Raw genomic sequence first — 21,454 nt, 5'->3', positions numbered from 1 at the left:
AAGCAACTTTCTCAAAGGCAATAGGATGGGTGATCACAAAAAAATAAGTTTTCATCTCGAGCTCCTCCGTGCTTCGGAAGGGACGTTAAGCCGTTGGTCCCGGCTGCATTAGCAGTCGTTAATAACCACCAATCCGCACTGGGCCCGCGTGGTGGTTTAAGGCCAGATTTCCCTATCCATCCATAGGGAAGGCCCGTGCCCCAGCAGTGGGGACGTTAATGATGGGCTGGTGATAATGATACCTATCCCTTGAAATGTATGGACGTTTCTTTATCTACTTAACTACACGTATCAATAAAACTTCAATGTGCCCTGTGACTCACAGTAGCCGCTAAAAATAATAAAGTTGACTTTGAACAAGGAATTTCGTAAAAAAGTTATATCATTGGAATTGTTGAGATTCCTACATTGAGTTAAAGAATCTTGGCAAGCCTCTATCGGATGTAAACAAACAGAGAGGAGCAGGGACCGGCCGTGACTTCCTAGTATATTTAGAGCGAGATAAAGTCAGGCAGGCCCCGAGTGATTGTCACTAGTTTGCCGAGTGGCCGGAGAACTTGTATTGGACGCACAAAGGCATCTTTCTTTCTTTATATCATCGATTTGAGAATTCTAAACAGATACGATTTTTGTCACTCATCCGTGCTTAGGAAAACTCACAAAGAGAATAATAGTAAATCGGAGAAATCTGACTCGGACGGGACTTGAAGCCGCTCTCGTCAAGCCGGGACGAGCATGTGTATCGTCTAAATAGACTCGCGTTAGAACATAGGCCTGGTGATAATGCAGATTACTGAAGTCTCTTGACGGTATGACCTAAACCTATTGTCTCTTGTTTTTTTTTTTTGCAGTTTAACTTTAAAAACTCCGAATATGTATTTATGGCTACACTTTTGCACTTTCTATACTACTTACCCGTGTGTGTTTGTTTGCACTTTTGACACGGGGGTTAGGTACACCAGAAGTGCAAATGGTATTAGATACTTTATCCTAAGCAAGGGTATAGAAGATGTAAGAGATTAGAAAGTAAAGCATAAGCGTATGCAACCTAATATCAATGCGGGGTCATATTATGTCTCAAACTTAGCTGACACGGGGAAAACTAATCAGTAAACAAAACCACACGCGACTTCGTAATAATTAGACCACGTTCTATATAACTTCTAATCTATATTTAATGTGTTACATCAGCTATTTATTATACAATTGGAAGCAATAAATTAGTAACTTTGTACTTTAAGGTGACTTTGGCCAGTCGGACTTTAGATATTCAAACAATTTTTTTGGGGATTGTTCGTTACCGTACGATACTTTTTTTTAAATCCTTTTGTAGGTTTGTTTCAAATGGCATTCTCTATTTAGCCAGGCAAAACTATTACAATAAGGCGGAGAAGGTAATAATTTAGACAAAAGGCGTGCTCTCCCTTACAATGTCCAACTTTAACACAATGCATTGGTAATGTTAGAAAAAATGTTAGGTAGGGACTTTTGACGCATTTAGAAACTTTGTCCAAATATCCACGCTTAAAAGGAACTAATTCAAATCTTTAAGAAAAAAGAAGAAAGACCAACCGTGGACCATCTATTATAAAACGCAAAAAAGAGTAAACCATTCCATCCATTTGCAATAGTAAAGGTCAGGTAAAAATCTAAATTACAAAATTTTATATTGCATATGTAAGAAACCTACGTACATAATGGTACTGATTCCAGGACATACTACTTACCTACCATCTAAGTTATACCTGTCATTTTCTCATCCGCCGAAAAGGAAACAGACGGGCAATCTAAAGGCATAAAATTTATGGAACACAATAATCCGATAGAATGATGTTGACAGCACATGTCAAACAGGTTAAATATCAGCGGGATGCCTATTTTATTCACCCTGGTTATTCATTTATTTACTTATTCATTTTAAAATTATCAACTGATAAATTTTGATGATTCACAACTGTGAATCATCCGTCCCTTTCCTTTTCGGCGATAAGAAAATCACGGGTATAACTTAAAATAAAATTAGGTGTCTGCAGGAATCGGGGCCACCGTGTGTGTCCCCATTTGCTAAGTTTATTGTCAGATGTTTAGTGATAGACAAACGTAGAGTTATCATATCATACATTTTATTTTGAACCCATTATTGGCTTATTGTATGGTAGCTGAATGAAATGCTTGTATCTCTAAGAAATCTGTACCCGATACAACTAACTCGATAGTCATGACTTTTTTCTTAGCTCTTTTTCTAGTTGTTGAACAATTCATCAATGTGGAGAAAGCAAGAGAAGTATGTCAGGATCGAAGCAAATGGAATTCCATAATAAATGTGTACCCCGGTGGGAAATAGGCGTTAGTTTATGCATGTGTGTGTGTGTGTGTGTATGTTTTTCTAGTGTCATCCAGACGGCAATCATTATTTATTTATGATTGACACACCCACATTTATCCTCAGCGGGGGTAAGCAGAAGCACCGCCGCATTTCGTTAGAAAACATATTGCATCTTTATCTTGTATTTTTTGTCTCCTTTTCGTTTATCGGACGAGATGAGCTTTTTATACTGTGTCATTTATTTGTCTTAGACATATGAGTATTATGGTGGTTGTACCCGTAGTCACTTACGAATCGCCGTCGTCACACGAGTCAAGTTAGGTTCCTTTACATAACATAAACAGCCTATATACGTCCCACTGATGGGCACAGGCCTCCGCTCAATCAACCGGAGGGGGTATGGAGCATACCCGACCACGCTACTACACTGCGAGTTGGTGGAGGTTTTTTTACGGCTAATATCCGGGACCAACGGCTTAACATGCCTTCCTAAACACGGAATCCTCTTTTTCGGACACTGAGGTGATTCAGGCCTGCAAAGTCCTTACCAAACAAAGGAGAGGCTCACAAAGTGCTTTTGACAATGTCCCCATCGGGAATCGAACCCGATCACGATCGTGAGCCTAACGCTCTAACCACTAGACCGCGGAAGCTATGTTAGGGTCCTTTGGTGAGTCAATAATAACCCTGACACCATGGTTGGTGAGGGCGGCGGGCCTTACAACACAGTAGACTTATGAACTCACCGATATAAAGTCTTTTCTTGGTCTGCCAGCGGGCGACAGCGCCCGCTATGAAGGAATGGTGACCAACAGCACTCTGGATCCGCGCTTCTTCCTTCACTTGACGTACTGCACTCTCACTTATCACCTGAAACGTTCCATCCATATATTATCATTATTAAGCTAAATCTGTAAAACGCAGGCAACGACAAATGTCTCGTCTATTTCTCTTTTGTTTGTAATTTTGTATTTCCTGTGCGTGCAATAAAGTATTTATTACGTTATGTTAATAATCATAGCTTATGCTGTCAACGGATTTACACGCAGTATGTGTATAGCCTACTTTTAATGCTACGTAAAAATTCCTAATAAACTTCTGCATTGTTTTAGTATGTTATATTAACATCGTGGTATAGTGGTTAGAGCGATAGCGAATTCCCGATGGGGACATTGTCTAAATCACTTTGTGTGAATTTCCTTTGTTTGGTAAGGACTTTGCAGGCTTGAATCACCTAATTGACCGAAAAACTTTCGAGGGCACGTTAAGCCGCTGGTCCCGGCTATTAGCTGCAAAAACACCTCCCCAACCCGCAGTAGAGCAGCGTGGTGGAGTAAGCTCCATACCCCCTCCGATTGATCGAGGGGAGGTATGTGTCTAGCAGTGGACGTATATAGGCTGTTTATGTTAAGTTTGTTATAGTAGGCCTATTACTAGAAATCCAAGGTCTACCTACTATGTTCAAGATGGCGTGCTTCAAACCGTTTAGTCATCTTTAGACATGAGTGTTGCTACGTAAATAATAAATATTATTATTGCGAAATTGCCACAAGAATGTCTTTTTTATATTTGATGACATCATATTGTAGTCGGAAGAAATTTATAAGACACGTTGCCGTAAAAGCATGATGGATTTAATAAAAAATCGAGTTGGACAAAAAATCTATAAAAAAGCGGATAAAAACATGTGGAAAATACCACTGTGTTACACATCACAACATTATAGGTAGAGTATTATGAAATGTAGTAGATATTTTATAAAAAATTAAAATAGTGTGTTCACATGCGCGCTATGTGCGAGGATCTTTCCCAACACGATTGGTTATATAATACCACATGCGTGCATATGAACCTTAGAGTTAAAACAGTCGCCGTAGCCGAAATCGGCTGGATCACATCATCATCACCTAATTATTAAAGTTTAGTTTCTTTATTTGATAAGTTTAGTTTGATACCTACTAGTGCTGATTCCAGTACACACCACCTAATTATATTTTAAGCTATACCTGTCATTTACTTATCCGCCGAAAACGAAAAGGACAGGCAACAATATTTGGAACACATGTCAATTTTAGCCAGAAAAAACAACCCTCCCAAAATTTCACATTGGCCAATAACCCGAGAGATTTAATAACAGCACACTTCAAACAGGGTGCATATGAGCAATATGCCTATTCGATTGGCCCATGTTATTCATTCAGTCAATTTAAAATTTACAGCTGTCAATCGTTCGTCCCTTTCCTTTTCGGTATACAAGAAAATGACGGGTATAACTTAATATACAATGACGTGTCTGCAGGAATCAGGCCCACTAGTATAGCAACTTAAAGCTTTAAACATAAATGCCTTGACTATATTGTGCAATGTCACATCTCATTATGACATGAGTTATTATTATAATGGCATAACAATACATGAATGCTTTCAAATACACAATATACTAGTGAAAACATTGACACTGTGTATTAATATGGAGTAATATTGCGCAGCTGTTATACCTATAATCCGCCTACAAAAGGATACTTTGTAAATCGTTTTCAACTGTCTAAAGGACAATGCAGATGAACATAGAGAAATTATTTATTTATTTAGCAGTTTATTGTAGAAAGAACACAATATAAAAACAATTAGACTAACACGGTTCAGATTATTTCTAGTAGAAATCTCTTCCAGAAGACCGGGAAAGTGATAAATTTAAAACTAAGAGAAGGCAGATATGCATGTACATCTAAACAAGTTATTATATTTAAGTTACCCCATAATACTTAAGAAGCTAATATAATGCACGAATTCAGTAGAGTCTAAAATAGTGTTCTCATTGGCATGCTAAATCCAGAAGTTAATAATATGTACAAATACTAAGAAAACTGAAATTTATGCTAATATTTATGTGTTACCTAATTTTAAATGAAGAATACATTAAGCAGTCTACTATTTACTTAGTTTGTAGTTGTTACATGAGCCATGTTAGGGACCTTTTGTGTTGGCAATAGTAACCCTGACACCAGAGTTAAGTTGGTTACTTCTCACAAGCCACATGAGAGAAACCAAAAAAAGAAGATTGATAGTAGAATACGGAATTATTCTTCATAAACTTAATGTCACCAAAACAAATTCTTCCATAGAAGCTATGTCTATAAGTGTAAGTACATACCTCATCATCATCAATTTAAGAGCCACGCTCTTGTCGGTGTAGCATTTTCCATTCCAGTCTATCAAAGGCCAATTCCTTGACTTCCCTATAAGACACGACGTTAACCTTTTCAAGTACATACCTATAATTCTGATATTCTTATCAATGCATATGAAATCCATTTGACATCCACATTATGAATATAGGTCAGTAAGATAAGCTTTGATAACACTTGCAATAGTCGGCACCTGTTAACTACCTCAAATGTGGGAAGTACATTCCTTATCAAAGTATTAGGTACAGTTTACTTGGTGTTACTACTGGACTTTTGATATAAGTAGTGGTACCTGTATGGAATTGCACTTAGCTTTATATGCCCTGGTGCTGTCTACCATTTACCTATAAATACCTATAAATATGTATGTAACAAATTAATTTAAAGTGGAGGAAGCAATCCATTGCTTACCCTTGCAGGAAATAGATGTGAATTTGTGTATGTATTTGTATTCAAATTCAACTTAAGTACCTATAACACCTACTATCAGTTGTCTGAGTTTGTTTTTTAAATACCATGTGCATTTTGTGTGTATATTGTTGTTATCTACACTGTATATCTTTCTCTAGAATATCTTCCTCTGTTATTATCTAACATGTGCTTATTTCAATCCAAATTGGTTCAAGTTTAACTGTGAATATATAATATATAAAATAATATATGAATGAATGTCAGTAGGTAGAACTAACCCAGTAGGTAGGTATGTTCTCAATTTGAACTTTTGACTTTGTTCATCTGATTTGAATTTTAAGACACAAACAAGGTGATAGCTTACATAAAATTCAATCGTAATTATTACAAATATACCTAATCTATCATTAAGTTAATCTCCTCATTATTTATGAGTCATTTAAAAATTATACCAGTTACCTAATGAACTAGAAAGTTGCATCACAAAACAGACTTAAACTAATATTGTGAAATATTTTGCAATTTTTTGCATCAGGGTTGTATAGTATTATTTAAGGTATTGGTGTATATTATATAAAGTTATAGATAAACAAATACATCTTCTATCGTGTGGGTTGTGAGGTCGAGTACCAACCTCAGCAACCCTGGTGTCAGAGTTACTATTGAACCGCCAAATGCCCCAGACATGACTCATGTAACAACTACATACTTACATCAGTAAGTAGTAACCGGGACCAAGGGCTTAACATGCCTTCTGAACCATGGATCATCTTACTTTCGGACAATCAGGTGATCAACCTGTAATGTCCTAACCAAACTAGGGATCACAAAGTGTTTTTTTTTGTGATATGTCCCCACCGGGATTTGAACCCAGAACTCCGGATTGTGAGCTCAACGCTTACCACTGGACCATTAAGGCTGTTAAACGAATACATTACTATTATAAACAACAATTACTTTTATGATAACATTTGATAAAAGTGAAGGAAATTAAAGAAGTGTGTCAGGATCGAAGCAAATGGAATTCCATAGTCGCTGCTTACCCCAGTGGGAAATAGGCGTAAGTTTATGTATATATATGTATGTACTATAAAACTCACCTGTGACTTGTTGAGGACTTTTAAAGCATACTCCTTTCCCTCACTAAGTTTCTTAACTTTATGGACTTCCCCAAAAGCTCCTTTGGCTATAGTTTCTTTAATTTCGAAGTCTTTCTGGAGTAGGTCTGTGGTAATAGGAAACTCAGGCAAGAAGACGGATTCTTTATTAGCGACCGGCCAGGCAGTCTTACTTGCTTCTAGGGGATTGTTTAAAGTCGATTCATTCCATCTGAAAGATTAACTAACATTATGCTGATGTCATGGACAGATTTCTTTAAGGAGGATGTTGTTAAAACTGATAAAGGTTCACTCATTTAATGTACCCTTTCTAAAAGCTAATGTGGCTGAAAATGAAATGTTATTGAAATATGAAGCTTCAGTAATGTTTATAAACAAACCACAGAACTGTTTTTTTTTAAATATAATTATATAACTCCCTAAATAGATCCTTAAACAGTAACTTCTAACTTAATCTTGAGCTAACTCAACACTCACTATCCTAAGACAGTGTACGAAATCACCACGCGCGTTTGAAAACACCACGCGAGAAAAAAAAACAACCACGCTCAAAAGTATTGTATTGTATCTAATGTTCTAGGAGCTATGTTATGAATTCACAAAAACAAGATTTGTTATGATGCGCAAGCAGAAGCACTCACCTGCGTCTGGAAACCCGAGACCAAGGCCGCGACGCGCTGTACACCGACTGGCTACTCGCCACCGACCGCCCGCTCAGGTTACCAACAAACTGCGATAGGCTGAACTGCACACAACATTATAACGCCTCGTTAAACAAAGGGCTGTCAAACAACACAATTACCATCAAACGCAGGCACACCCCGCACATCTACCTCCACAACCACCACTCAAAAGAGCAACAAGCTGAACAAAGGATTTTCACGCTACAACTAACGAAATATTACGTATGTTCAGCTGAGAATGACATTAGCAAGTTTTCGTATCATCATTTACCTGACTCGTGAACGCCTGGCCGTCGCGGTCTGAATGCGTAGACTGTGTGTGGCTACGGTTTTGGCTATTTCTATTATGCGTATTTCCCATTAAACTAACTCAAAACTGTTTTCTCATGGTTCAATCGATGATTTTCAACTTGTATTTATAATTTATTTCGCGTTTATTGTGTGATTTTTTCAGACCATAAACCACGGCCATAGACAACCCAAACATAGACAAAAAATATTGTTAGTGTTGCCATTTCTATAGGGGCATTTAAAGTGTTAAAAATGGTTAAAAACATGTAAAAACTAGACAAAAAAGATATCTTTTTTTTGTCTTTTAAATCATTTTGGTCTTGTATGCATACATGCAGCAAACAAAGTTAATAATTTTATTCCATCTGCCCAAATAAAAAACTTTAACTCTTGGATTTATATTAGATAGATAGATAGATAGATAAAATACTTTATTGAGCACAATGGACACAAAATACAGAGATAAGGACAACATATACAGAAAAGCACAACAGGCGGCCTTATTGCTCATGCAGCAATTTCTTCCAGGCAACCTTTATTACTAAATTTAGTTTTAGAAGGGCCTCCGACTATTTAATCTGGCAACTTTATAACACATTTACGAGGGACTAAAAAGTTTTTTAAATCTATTTTTACTTTTATATAATTTGTGTCTCCAGCCCAGAAAGGTGTACAGTGAGGTGTACCAAACACATAACTGAATTATTAAGGGTTGGACTAATTTTCGGACCTAGCCAAATTCCGCGCCGTTACAATTCGGTTCACTGTATTCTGAAGAGATATTCAGTTTCAGGGTGCCATCGCTAATAATAATATGGCAGTACCATATAAATATTACATTTAAAATTTCAAACAGTTTGAGTAAATGAGTTAATCAGCTCAATTTTACCAAGTTGACTTTCTACTTTTAGTTTCTTCTTAGCAATTCGAGTTCTTTTCCAATTTGCTATTTTATTGTTGAAGTACCGTTTCATTCGTAATACCAAATTAATGGTCAACTCTAATATAAAAACGATAGTACTCAAACTCAGAAACAGACAGAAGCATTTAAAAATACCAATCAAATCGTCTAAACTTAACGCTTTAATGAGAGCCTCGGCTTTTATGTCGCCGAATCTGTATTGCTCCCATTTCAAGATCAAACCGGCTTCCATGGCTCTTCGAATCCATTTATTGAAAGTGTTGGTCAAAGGCGAATGTTTCTGGAATAACATGGTAAGGTAATGACTGTGAATTCGGTCTTTGGTTGCAATGTGCAAATACTGCTCCCCCTTTTCGTTTAATCTATTTATTTGCATAAAACGACCAACCGCACAGTCTATAAGGCAAAATATACGGCTGTTGTTGGTCATGTGCTCTACGCAGTCATATAAATTACTAACTGAAACCAACTTTGAATTAATCTTTACAAACTTTTCTTCCGTGTCGGGCAACATCATATCTGGAGATGCTATTCCTTCTATGATGTACCCTTTTTTGACAACGTCTTCAAACGTATCCACGTCTTTTCCTCTTTTAAATGCTGTGAAAAAGGAAATAATAGCCGCCTGTGTTGCAAAATTGATTACAAAGAAACACCAAATTGATATGCCCATGTAGATCCGAAAAGAACTTCGCTTCGGTGGCTTGTGCAGACTAATCGATAATATGTTTCTGATTGCATTTACCAAATCCTGTCCCAATTGGTCCCAATTAGGTGTCCCTTTTTCAACTATGTTACAAATGAAGAATAACAGCCAAATACAAAGAAAGCAAACGACAAATTTGACGAAGAGCTCAATGTTGTCTTCTAATAGTTTAACATCGAAAAGTACTGTTTCGAAATCTGCTCGATGCGACATTATACAGACACCACTGTCTTTATAAGCTATGCTCTGGTCTATTTCAACTATTATAATATCAAACAGATATACTGGGAATGTAAGTAGGTCCGCCTGTCTCTTTGCGAATTTGAAGATCTGCTGAATATTGTCATCGAAGTTGAAGGATCGTTTCATAACATCCCTGCTCGCAGATAGATCCATCCTGAAATTCATACGTTCAGATGCAAGAGTCCATATCAAACCATCCCGCGCTTTTAACTCGTATGTGCCGTCGTCGTTTTCTATTATTTTTAGAAACGGCTGCACTTCCATTCCGTGTGCTCTTAATACGAAGCCATGTAAGTCTAAGCTCTTGTCTACAAAGAGATTTTCTGTTCTCAACGTATCAATGTCACCGTATTGAATCACGTGAGTTTCAAAGCCGATGCAAGTGCCTAGAAACATGATTCGGAGTTTTGAATGAAGCGTTATATTGTGGCATCCTTCTACGCAGACGAAACTGGTATTGAACTGGCCCACTACCCTTCCAATTTTCGTTGCTTTCCAGCACCCAAACTGTTTCGAAAGCTGATAATTATCGCCTGTGTAAGGATTATAATACGAAGCCAATAAATGTTTTTTGTCATCGTCGAATTGTACCACGATAGCGTTGCAAGCTCTATAAAACCAGAAGATCATGTGCATTTTCGGTATATCTTGTTGTCCTTTTACATGGTAATATATAATCACATGGGAATGTGGATGCCAGTACGGTGAACTCATTGCTTTTCTGAAAGCTGTCTCAAACTCTTCAAAATCGGTAGCATGTACTACGATTATATTTGAGTAATAGGAAATCACATTGTCCATCGGTTGATCATCTTCTTCTGGAACTGTGACGGTGAAAGTAAAGGGCAGTTGTCTAAGCTTTGCATGGAACGTGTCAGGAAAATGTCCTACGCAGTGAATGTTCGACCATCCGTTTGTTCTCAAGTTTGAACTTATCAAATTAGCCTGAAACAGGAAGCAGTCGTTATGTGAATGCTTACAAATCAAATACTGCTGTTTACAGTAACCAGGTGGTATAGATAGATATTTTTTTTGTCTCAATTTGCTATTCGTTTGGGTGTCTACACTAACATTACATGCTACTTCCTACTGGCCATAGAATTTATAAATCGGGACCTCTTACCAGAGTATCTAATCTTCGTTCTTCATTTTGTATGGCAGAAGGCATTATGTTGCCAGAAACCAAGTGAGCAAGATACATAACGAATAATATGTGGAGCCACATCATAGTGCTATTTATTTCTGAGACACTTCAATACTATATCAAATATAAAGCTATTCGTATTCGTAATAATATCTCCAGTTACTCTGATTTCATGAATTGTTAATGATCAATCACATCGCCACTTCGATTGATACATACACCTATTAGTATACGTAATATCTGTAGATACTAGGAGTCATAATGACATAATACTCGTACGATGTAATCCTAAATTGTATTGAATATTTTATAACATAATTACCAGGTTAAAATGATGAATTCGTCACTAATATATTAAAAAAAAAAAACAAAAAAAAAGTAAAAGTGTGCATGCCAGGCACTTTACAGCACATGCGCACTCCATACAAAAATCTTATCCTTACTCTTCTTTACCGCTCCCCCTTACTTATAGCAGCTTACCAGAAGGGATGAGGTAAATCTAGCTCGGAGCGCGATACGTATTGGTGCGGGGTGGAGTTACCATTCTATAAGCAGCATTCTTATTTATTCTATGTTACAGGTTTTACCTAAATCTGTATTCTCGTGTAAATACCTACTCGAGACGGCCAGTCTGAAAGCTAAAGTTAAAACAAACAAACATACATAGTAGCAAAATAATTGTATTTGCAACGATATATCAACAATACAATATACTTATTACTACTTAATTCGCTATATAATATTCTCTATCGAAACTATATCCCTGAAAACAAAATATTTATATTTCGCGATTTATTTACAAAACCTCCCCCTCCCCAAATGCTTTTTATTATACTGAGAAATCTTAGAATAATTCAACAGTCTTATGATAAATCAGCTTTTCAGCAACATTTTGTCTTAAATAAGCATAAGGCATTTGATATTAATAACTATGGACTACTATTTTATATTTTATATAGGCCAGATCGTAGAATTCATCATTTCATGATGTGTTCGACAATTTCATGCAATGGTCATATTTCATGAAATAGCCCATTTAAGTTGACTTAGTCAATTACTTTCTTAGGTTACAAAATTATGTATCTATTTGATATGTAAAATTACATTGATTCATCGATTATAACATCAATCAAGTTTTTAATATAATCGACACCAGCGCCACTACCGGTGGATAAAGTTACTAATTTTACGATATGATTGACAACGTTTGGCCATATCATGAAGTAATCATGCATTTAGTTGCTCATATCGTTAAACGTTTTGTGTTCATTGATTTGACCAAACTACATCATGATGTGGCTAATGTGTGATATTCTATTTCATGAAATGTGACCAATTTCGTGAAATGATCGAGCACATCATGAAATGATCAATTCTAAGATTTGGCCACGACATATAGATTGATTAATTTTACAGCTAGACAGAGAGGTACCTACGGCGAAAGAGACAACAATAATGATAGATGACGCTACTCGTTATCTTGGCACTACCACCGTCACAGTAATAGATTTTCTTTATTCATGAGGATATTACATCAATCAGACAAAAGGCAATCAGCGCGTTTATGTTATTATTTTGATGAACTTAACAATTCAAGGAATGTAAATGTCGGCGCACATCCTACACTGCGATAATCCATCGTCAACCCAATTGCTGATAGGTAAACGGTTTGATATCCCATGTAGAAATTTTTCGGCACCTAAGATCCGGAAAAACATGTATACATGTATGCGTGTTGCTAATAAATATAATTATTGTCTTTACTTTATTTGTCTATTCTTTTCCTTTGTCTTTCCTCCGTGTTAGGGCTTATATCAAACGTTTATATCAACAGTGGTAGCAAGTCGTCTTCTGATTACTTGTGGCTGTATGTTTTTTATCTTTATATCTTACTTTAATATATTTCGTGTACCTTTCGTTTGCAAAAGATACGCCACACTACGAGCGATTGCCGTTATCACGCCGAGTGTGACGCCACCGAAGTGACATCGTAACGAATACTGAAGGGGATAATTCAGCTATTTATTCTGAGTTGATATCAAGTGGAATTCATGGAAACTTTAGTGCTTTTTTTACTTATTCTCAGTTTCATACTTATGCGAGGGAAAATTCCACTTCTGTCTGTGTGGTCGGAATCATCCTTCAAAGTTTTCGTTACGATGTTATTAACACCTGTATATGTACAATAGTATGTGTATGTATAGAATGTATATACTACTTCCGAGCGTCTAGAAGTGCTTGCAGCTGTTCCCAGGCGCGGTCTATTTGTCCCTGCGTGTACTCATAGCTCCAGTAGGGACTGAACACAACGTTGGCTAGCGCGACCTGCTCCAAGTTGGAAGGTTGGGACTCGATCCGCTGCCTAGCTTCTTCTTCAGTCAGGTTGTTGCGTTTCTGCAGTCTTATTATCGCCTGCAACAAGGTTAGACGTCATTTTAGCGATACGACTCACCACTTATTACGTTGGTCTAACAGAAAGCTCGTATCTATGTGGTCCCAAAATTAGAATCGCCAAGATGATTTACATTCTGCTTTTTTATACAAGTTTTGTCTACCATCATTATAGACAGTGATACGGCACACCATCTATCTTATTGGTCTAACAGAAATCTCGGTGTGGGTACTTAGTTCACCTTGCAATGGATGTACCTCTAACTACCTCAAATGGTATATAGACGTGAGCTTAAGTTATATTATGTGTTTTATATGCAAAAGATTTGCTGCATATTAAGCCGGAAGAACAGGACCAACTGGCCAGGGAGTCTGAAAAGGCCACATCGAAGCAATTCATCCAAAAAAGCAATAAGTATTGCTATTTCACATTTGTTGACATTGCGCTGTCAGTATATGCGCAAATGTCAAATTGCAATATTGCTTTTTTAGATGAATTGCCTAAAGGACTATTTAAACAGTTGAAACAATACTGAATTTTATTGAAGAGTACCATCTAAGGCGGCGCGTAGTCAACGTTGTACATCATCATAAGCATAATTATTATTAAGTAAATAAGCATTTATGTAAGTGACTGTACTCGCGTCGGACAGAGTACTGCGGGGCGGAAGGCAAGAGGGAAACCACTGTCGTATTTGTCCCTAAAAAGTAGCATGGAGAATGCTACACCGACAAGAGCGTGGCTCATAAATTTGTGATGATGAAGTGACTGTAAGTCAAGACTGTAATAAGAAATAAAGATTCTATAAATAAAAAGTAAATGCGCAAAGTCAATAAATGTCAAATAGCAATATTGCTTTTCAGATGAATTGCTTTTAATCTCCCTGAACTGTGTTTTGTTCTTTATAGTTTGTATGTGTATACATGTACCTCGTCCGGCGGTATGATGACGGCCCACAGCTGGTGGCAGTAGTGGTACCACTGCGCGCGCACCATCACTGCCGCCTCCATCACCACCACCCTGTACCCTTCAGAGCCCAGCGCCCTCACCCGCCTCTGAGCTTCGTTTAGTATCTCCGGCCAGAGGACTTGGTTCAGCTTTTCTAGTTGCGCCTGTTAGGAGGTAAGATTTCTTTAGAGTACTGTGAATAGTATGGCATTGTGGTGATGTTCGATAGAACATTGCTGAGTTTTTTTTTAACAGGCATGCGGGCCACCCGCATGCCACCGCGGGTAAGTGGTTACCGCTGCCTATGGACATTTGCAGCGCCCGGGGTATTGCCTGTGTTGCCGACTTTGACGCCGTTTTCACTCCATTTTTGAAGAACCCCATATCATAGCGCAATGGGAAAACCACGCAGGGAACCTCATTCCCCATTTGAACACATTATCAACATTAATGCGATCCAAACCTTTGCAAGAATAAAAAGAAGAGCAACTATTTTGCCCAGAAATAAGATGCAAAAAGTCAACGTGAAGATTGTCCAAAAGTATACCTTATCACCAAAGACGATCTCTCCTAGTTTCTTCCTATCAACCTCCCCAGTCTCCGTGATGACTTGCTTGCCGAAGGTCTCTGCTATGGTCTGGTTGAGCGGAAGACCAGGCTTGTACAGGTCGTGGGCTATGAAGTCGCAGTTCACTATCGCAGCGCCTTTAGCTCTGCGGATATACGATAAGAATTATCTTAAACTCTCCATACACATAGATAGTAGGCGGTACGGTCACGACTACTAATATGTATACACTTTGAAATCACGTCACATTAACTTTTTTTGTCAAATTGAACCGTAAGTCTCATTAAATGACAAATATGATAGAGCGACAGGGTTCTAAAGTGGGTACATGATATTGCTCATGACTGTATCACGAACCATCGCGCCCAACTGGGCACTTGTCCTTATGTCGTTCTTGTCTTCAGTCATACAAATTAGTTGATCATCACTAATTTAAGAGCCATGCTCTTGTCGGTGTAGCGTTCTCCACGCTACTTTTTTAGGGAAACATCTCTATGTTTCCCTCTTGTCTTCTGCCCCTTCTGGTTGATATGAGCTGGATCGAAAAGGTGTAATGATAAAATAAATATTATTAGCGCAAAATTAACCAAACACCATTACCCAGACCTACTGGGTATAACGTAGAACCCTAGCCCAGAGATACGGGTGAAGACCTCAACGGTTGCAGAGGCGGAGATGGGAGCCATCGGTACGGCAATGCAGGACGGAAGGGGTATATCACAGAGACTGTAACCTGGAACCTGACAGAGGGCAGCAGAAACTGTCAGTACCAATTAAAACACCCACTCCAATCCAATCTCATCAGTCATCCCGTGATCATGGCACTTGCAACAGTGTCGAAATATCGGGAGTCTCATATCCCTACTTTAAACGCGGTAAGAACCCGTTATTATGTGTTTTAATTATGATGATAACCGCGTAAACTTAAAACACTGTCAGTACTATTCAGAGGCGGAGGACAGGAGTCCTGGTACGGCTTTGATATTAGACTACTCTGGGCGCCATACTCGCGTCAAAAAGAGTACTGCGGGGCGGAAGGGAAGAGGGAAACCACTGCCCTATTTTTCCCTAAAAAAGTATCATGGAAAATACTACACCGACAAGAGCGTGGCTCTTAAATTAATGATGATGACCGCAATATTAATAGGTGTTATTTAAGATTTAAACAGTATCGGTACTTACTTTAGTTTTTCAGCAATACTACTTTTGCCACTAGCAATCCCACCGGCCAAACCTATTACGTAAGGCCAGTCGGGAATCCGGGGATTAGGCTGAAAAAAAAAAGAAATTTCATAATTAATTACTAGGTACTATTTACATGGTATTGTTATGTATGTTCAGTAGCCGTTGTAACCCGGTTGGAAGAACGCTTCACTCTCACTGTGAAGTCGCAGGTTCGGATCCCAGCCGGGGCTTAAACCAATGTTTTCACAATTAAAACACATAATAACGGGTTCCCTACTTTAAACGCGGTAAGAACCCGTTATTATGTGTTTTAATTATGATAACAACCGCGTAAACTTAAACCAATATTTTCATTATCACATGCTGAGCGGTGAAGGAAATCATCGTAAGGAAGCCGTCGTGAGGAAACCCACATTTCCGAGAAATTCGATACTCCCGCGCGCGGTCTCTATGCGATGTGGTTCAACCCTAAGTCTGCGCCGGTCGTTGATATGACAAATCATAGCATCATAGCAATCATAGCATAGGGTCTTGTACTAGGTTAAAGATAAATAATGAATTCTGATTACTAACTTAAGACAGATCTAAAACTAACGAAAAACTTTTTCTTTTTTTCTATTTAACTTATTTATGAATTTTAATCAAGAAAACGTAATAATAAGTCTTTTCGTTTCTATGACGTCACAGTGTGCTTTTTCATACAAATCGCATAGTAATTTCGTGTTTTGACGTTTAGTAAAAAGTTACTGATTTGACTGGTTTCTAGCCTAGCCTATTTGGAAATGGTGATATGTCGACGATTCCGCTCAAGTATATGCGTAGTGTTAAAACTGTACTTACCACTGGCGGCCGCAGGGTAGTACCTAACATCCTCATCCTCTGGTTGCTGGAGCTGACTTTGACCTCCTCCTCTTGCGATCGCTTCTCATACTGGTCCTCCGTGAGGCCTATCACGTGGACCTCTAGCGGCGACACTCCGTTCTCCCTCCGTTTTTCATTGACTTTCTGTGCCCCTCGCACTGTTTCTTCACTTACTACTAATAGCTGGAATTATTAGAATCAATTTTGAAAATTATTGTTTTATTTTTTATGTATTTTAAAAATTTATTGTACACAGGATAACACAGAAACACAATATGACAACATGAAGAGAGACAAAAGGCACAACTTAAGAAAGAAGAAATTTCTTCCAGTATGCCTGTGAGAGTGAAGAGGACAGATAGCGTGTACGCGCATAATACCAATAAAAAAGCGGGATCTGCTCCTGGTTATGAGGTGGATTACCAACCTCATCAACCCTGGTGTAAGGGTTATTATTGAGCCGCCAAACGCCCCTGACATGACTCATGTAACGACTAACTAGGAATCCAAACTAGGGATCACAAAGTGATTTTTTGTGATTTGTCCTAACAGAAATACGCAGCCGTTAATAATTCTCAAATAACTAGACAGTCTCTGTTAACTTGTAAAGAAATATAACTCAACCTACCTGAAACTTGGGATCGTCTTTCGTCGGTCCGTATACGTCTTGTATCGGCAGTACATTGTATTCCAAGTCTGGGTTGACATCTTTGAGGAAATTCAGTACTGCCTCTATCCTTTTCTCGACTGGTTCTATCAATTCCCATAACTTTTTGACTGTAAAGCACATATACCTATAAAATAACTGCGTATACGCATTAGAAATCTACGCCACGAATGCGGTCATATAAATCATAGACATAATATAAAATATAACAGAAACAACCTATATACGTCCTACTGCTCGGCACAGGACTCCCTTCAATCAACCGGAAGGGGTATGGAGCATACTTCACCACGCTGCTCCACTGAGGGTTGATGGGGATGTTTGTTACGGCTAATAGCCGGGACCAACGGCTTAACGTGCCCTACGAAGCACGGAATCATCTTAGTTTTTCGGACAATCAGGTGATTCAAGCCTGCAATGTCCTTACCAAACAAAGGTCTCACAAAGTGATTTCGACAAAGTCCTCATCGGAAATCGAACCCGGACCACCAAAGCGTGAGCCTAACGCTCTAACCACTAGACGGTACGCGCCGCGTTTCTAACTGTTATAGACAAGTGTTATAAGACTAAATTTTGATAGTTCTCCATACAGAAAATGATGGGAGAGATTGCTATAATACCTATATGGAGCAACGTAGTCTGAAGGATGTCTTACGAAAAAGAAAAGCTATCAGTTGAAAAAAGGCAGTTTTGATTGAAAATAAGTTTTTCTAAGTTTTCTTCTTTCCAATCTTTAGGGAATATATATCTATAACAGGATGATTTTTCAGTTAAATGCTGCGCAAAGAATTATAATGAAAAATATAATCAAAAAAAGGGAACTGTCAAAATTTAAAGAACACTCAAGAGTAGCGACACCTGATGGGAGAAATAGGTAGTTTTTATTCCCATTCTTACATCGAATCATGTTGACGTCACACACGCCGACGGTGACATGTTTCGTAGCTCGAAGCACAGCCTGCGACAGGAGAATCTTGTGTCCATTGTGCAGCCTATCGAATGTCCCGCCTAGAGCTACGTACTCGTACGTCTTCACTGGCTCCTCACTGCCTGATTCCTTGAGCGAATCCAGGGTATCTGGTGGAATCAAAAAGAACTCAAACAATTAATAATATTAACTATGATAAACCATTTAACAGATACACCAAAAAATTGATAACAAAATGGCTTATCAATGTCTAAAAATCTGTTACAATATCAATGTATATTTTTAAAGTACTAGGTAGACAAAACATAACATAAGCTGACAACTATATCCCAATTGGAGTAGTCAGAGGTACATCCATCGCAAGATGAACTAAGTACCCACACCTCACCAAGCTTTCTGTTAGACCAATGTGATAGGTGAGCTGTATCACTGTCTTTAATTGTGCGACGGAAATGCTAGAGGTCAAAATGCTAGGCAGAAAGATCTTATTCAATTTAGATCATCTTGGCGATTCTAATTTTGGAACCACATAGATACATTTATTGTCTTTTGGATGCTATAGGGTCTAAGTCCTTAAAATTACTTCAAAAACTCACCAACACATTGGAGTTTACATTCAGTTTTCTTTGTAGCCACAATTTGTTTTAGCTTTTCCACATCCTTGTCAAGATCACTGTCGTATAATATCAGATCTATAGGGTGGTGTGTGCTGATGCTCTTCAATGCGTCTCCTGGCCTCAGCATCAGCCTTACATCTAAGTTGCTGCATTGTGCTGTAGCCTGGTACAGATTGGATCATCATAAATTGTTCTATTATAGTAGTCAGTACCCTAACATATATATAGAATCACTTGCCCTAATAATGTAAATGTATATTACAAGTAGCTGCCACAGAAACGCTGTTTGAATCATCTGATAAAGATGTAAAGGCCTGTGATGATATTACAAGTAACCATTGACTCATGTAATTTAGTAAAATACTTATTTCTAGTATTAGAATAAAATAAGGGGAATAATGTCAAAAACTTATAAATGCATTTTGAATGCATAAACTTCTTTCATCCTAAGGTTGCCTGGCAGAAATTGCTGGAGCAACTGGAGCAACAAGTTTATATGTCTGTCAATATCCTGAGTTTATATTTTGTGCAATAAAGAATTATTGATTGATTGATTGTGTTTGGGTGTGTGTAGCCTACTGCAGTGATGTAAATAGGGGTTGTCATCCACAATCAAACAGAGCAAAGTTACGACTGTCCCATTCGCAATGTTATTGTATTGAGGCAGCTTTGTATGCCCTTTTCATATAATTACACCATAGGCTGCATGTGTATAATTGTATATGTGCCCAGTGTAGAAACATACATCATGCTCCTATGTCCCTATTGGGACGAGCACAGCTAAGCAGTGGTGTACTGTACACCCTACAACAATATATGTGTTTTTTTTTCATTCTTTCCACAGTAGGTATATTGAATTGTCATTAATACATATAAATATTTACTATCTAACTAGATAATAAAATGAGTAGTAAAAAACATAAAACATATCATACCCTTGAGTATAAATTTGTTATCTGTCTATTTATCACAGGCAGCAATCCTTCAGTAGTGCCATTTATTTTCACATATAATACTTTCTGCACAAACTGGGATGCTTTTTGGCAAACATTATGCACCTTAGCGGCATTGGAGACAAAAATAAGACCATTGTTTACCATCACGTTTTCTGTAACAAGCAGAAAAACACTTCACTTATTTATGTTTATTTTCTGTATCAAGTGCATACCTATAAGTACTTTATAGTTATTATAGTTGGTAAGACCATTACATTATTTGTTTCAAAAAAATTAAATAAATACACAATTTATAAAAAAAATCTTTGTAAAATATATTGGATCATAAGCTTTTCTTTCTGTACCTATTGAATTCTCTCGTAAATACTTGTATCCTACCAAGTGAAAATATAATTATGATGATTTATTATAAATGCAACTACCTACAAATAATTTTATAATATAAAACATAGAAGCATATAAGTCAGACATACCTTTATCACTAACTTGCACCACATAGAAGTACGACACAATGATAGAAAGCAAGACAATCACTATTGGTACACCAAAATATGACATCACAAAACTGCCTTATGGTTCAAAGGTTGGTTTTTGATAATACGAGACTAAAGTTACGTTGCATGTTTTACAAATTCCTATTAATCTAGAACCATCTGCAATATTAATCAGCATAAAAGCTAGAAACTATTAAATCTACACCCAGGGACCAGCAATGATAAGCGGTACTTGTGATATTATTATACAGATACACAAGACAATTACGTGTGAATTTCGGGATTGACGATAATTATCAGTAGGTAAATTACCTAAATATGTAATAACTTTAACACAGCCGCCGGTATTTCCTCGATAAATAAAGTTAAGAAACTATTTTATTTACCGCAATAGGTTATAATTATGTTTCTGAAGCGCGAATTAGAACGTGATAGCAGACAACGAAAAGGAACATAGTATATCACATTGTTCATTTTTTGTCTCTTTCTAACGTTGTACTGACATACATATTGGTAATACAAAACACATTTGACAGCTCGCTGATTCTGCAGAAATATTCGTATGTCTGTCATTTTGTGGAAATATTATTTAATATACATTGCGTTCCTCTATAAATATTTCTAATTAACAGTGATTTAGCAAATTTATTGCAAAGTCTACTGCTAGACATATTTTCAGTTCACACGTATGGATAATAGAAATTTGAATTTTCTCTTTATAAATACTATATACATAACCTTCCGTCTATAGTTCCTAATAGGGTAGGTTGACTCTTGAGTTTTCAGATTAATGATGAACTCAATAG

The 21,454-nt window shown here is 37.5% G+C and overlaps 4 protein-coding genes across 5 annotated transcripts in view; all 4 read right to left on the bottom strand.

The window, feature by feature from the left end:
- LOC126371839 (serine/threonine-protein kinase S6KL) overlaps positions 1–8,217 on the bottom strand; it is an 82,045-nt gene extending 73,828 nt beyond the window's left edge. The window contains exons 1-4 of the mRNA XM_050017220.1: positions 7,998–8,217; positions 7,685–7,788; positions 7,026–7,254; positions 3,073–3,196 (exon numbers count right to left, since the gene is read on the bottom strand). Coding sequence (XP_049873177.1) covers positions 3,073–3,196; positions 7,026–7,254; positions 7,685–7,788; positions 7,998–8,087 — 547 coding nt within the window. The 5' untranslated portion in view covers positions 8,088–8,217. The remainder of the gene's footprint in view (positions 1–3,072; positions 3,197–7,025; positions 7,255–7,684; positions 7,789–7,997) is intronic.
- The window catches only part of LOC126371836 (G-protein coupled receptor Mth2-like), a 63,472-nt gene continuing 46,192 nt past the window's right edge, over positions 4,175–21,454 (bottom strand). The window contains exon 10 of the transcript XR_007567087.1: positions 4,175–4,310. The gene's annotated coding sequence lies outside the window, so the exon portion shown is untranslated. The remainder of the gene's footprint in view (positions 4,311–21,454) is intronic.
- On the bottom strand, positions 8,748–11,056 carry LOC126372012 (uncharacterized). The gene is made up of 3 exons (XM_050017511.1): positions 11,012–11,056; positions 9,075–10,833; positions 8,748–8,788 (listed from the first exon to the last, which is right to left on the bottom strand). The coding sequence occupies exons 1-3, from the start codon at positions 11,054–11,056 to the stop codon at positions 8,748–8,750; spliced, it is 1,845 nt and encodes a 614-aa protein (XP_049873468.1).
- Positions 11,695–21,074, bottom strand: LOC126371835 (bifunctional coenzyme A synthase). 2 transcript variants are annotated; one of them, XM_050017215.1, is made up of 10 exons: positions 20,961–21,074; positions 20,134–20,306; positions 19,178–19,361; positions 18,551–18,730; positions 17,615–17,763; positions 16,966–17,169; positions 16,123–16,211; positions 14,920–15,085; positions 14,354–14,536; positions 11,695–13,444 (listed from the first exon to the last, which is right to left on the bottom strand). In XM_050017215.1, the coding sequence occupies exons 2-10, from the start codon at positions 20,296–20,298 to the stop codon at positions 13,247–13,249; spliced, it is 1,518 nt and encodes a 505-aa protein (XP_049873172.1). In that variant the 5' UTR covers positions 20,299–20,306; positions 20,961–21,074; the 3' UTR covers positions 11,695–13,246. The 2 variants fall into 2 exon arrangements, with proteins under 2 accessions (XP_049873172.1, XP_049873171.1); XM_050017214.1 differs by having other exon boundaries at positions 20,628–21,068.

The sequence above is a fragment of the Pectinophora gossypiella genome, chromosome 13 (genome assembly GCF_024362695.1).
Source record: "Pectinophora gossypiella chromosome 13, ilPecGoss1.1, whole genome shotgun sequence".
Taxonomy (NCBI): Eukaryota; Metazoa; Arthropoda; class Insecta; order Lepidoptera; family Gelechiidae; genus Pectinophora; species Pectinophora gossypiella.
The sequence above is the reverse complement of the archived record's forward strand: the minus strand, read 5'-3'. Positions and strand labels throughout refer to the sequence as shown.

Coding starts and splice junctions, on each gene's coding strand:
- LOC126372012 (XM_050017511.1), bottom strand. CDS start 11,056: ATGCCTTCTGCCATACAAAATGAAGAACGAAGATTAGATACTCTG. Junction 10,834..11,011: donor AACGAAGATTAGATACTCTG/GTAAGAGGTCCC, acceptor TTCCTGTTTCAG/GCTAATTTGATAAGTTCAAA. Junction 8,789..9,074: donor AAGTTTAGACGATTTGATTG/GTATTTTTAAAT, acceptor ATATCTCTTCAG/AATACAGTGAACCGAATTGT.
- LOC126371835 (XM_050017214.1), bottom strand. CDS start 20,712: ATGTCATATTTTGGTGTACCAATAGTGATTGTCTTGCTTTCTATCATT. Junction 20,307..20,627: donor GGTGCAAGTTAGTGATAAAG/GTATGTCTGACT, acceptor TGCTTGTTACAG/AAAACGTGATGGTAAACAAT. Junction 17,170..17,614: donor AAGACGATCCCAAGTTTCAG/GTAGGTTGAGTT, acceptor TAATAATTCCAG/CTATTAGTAGTAAGTGAAGA.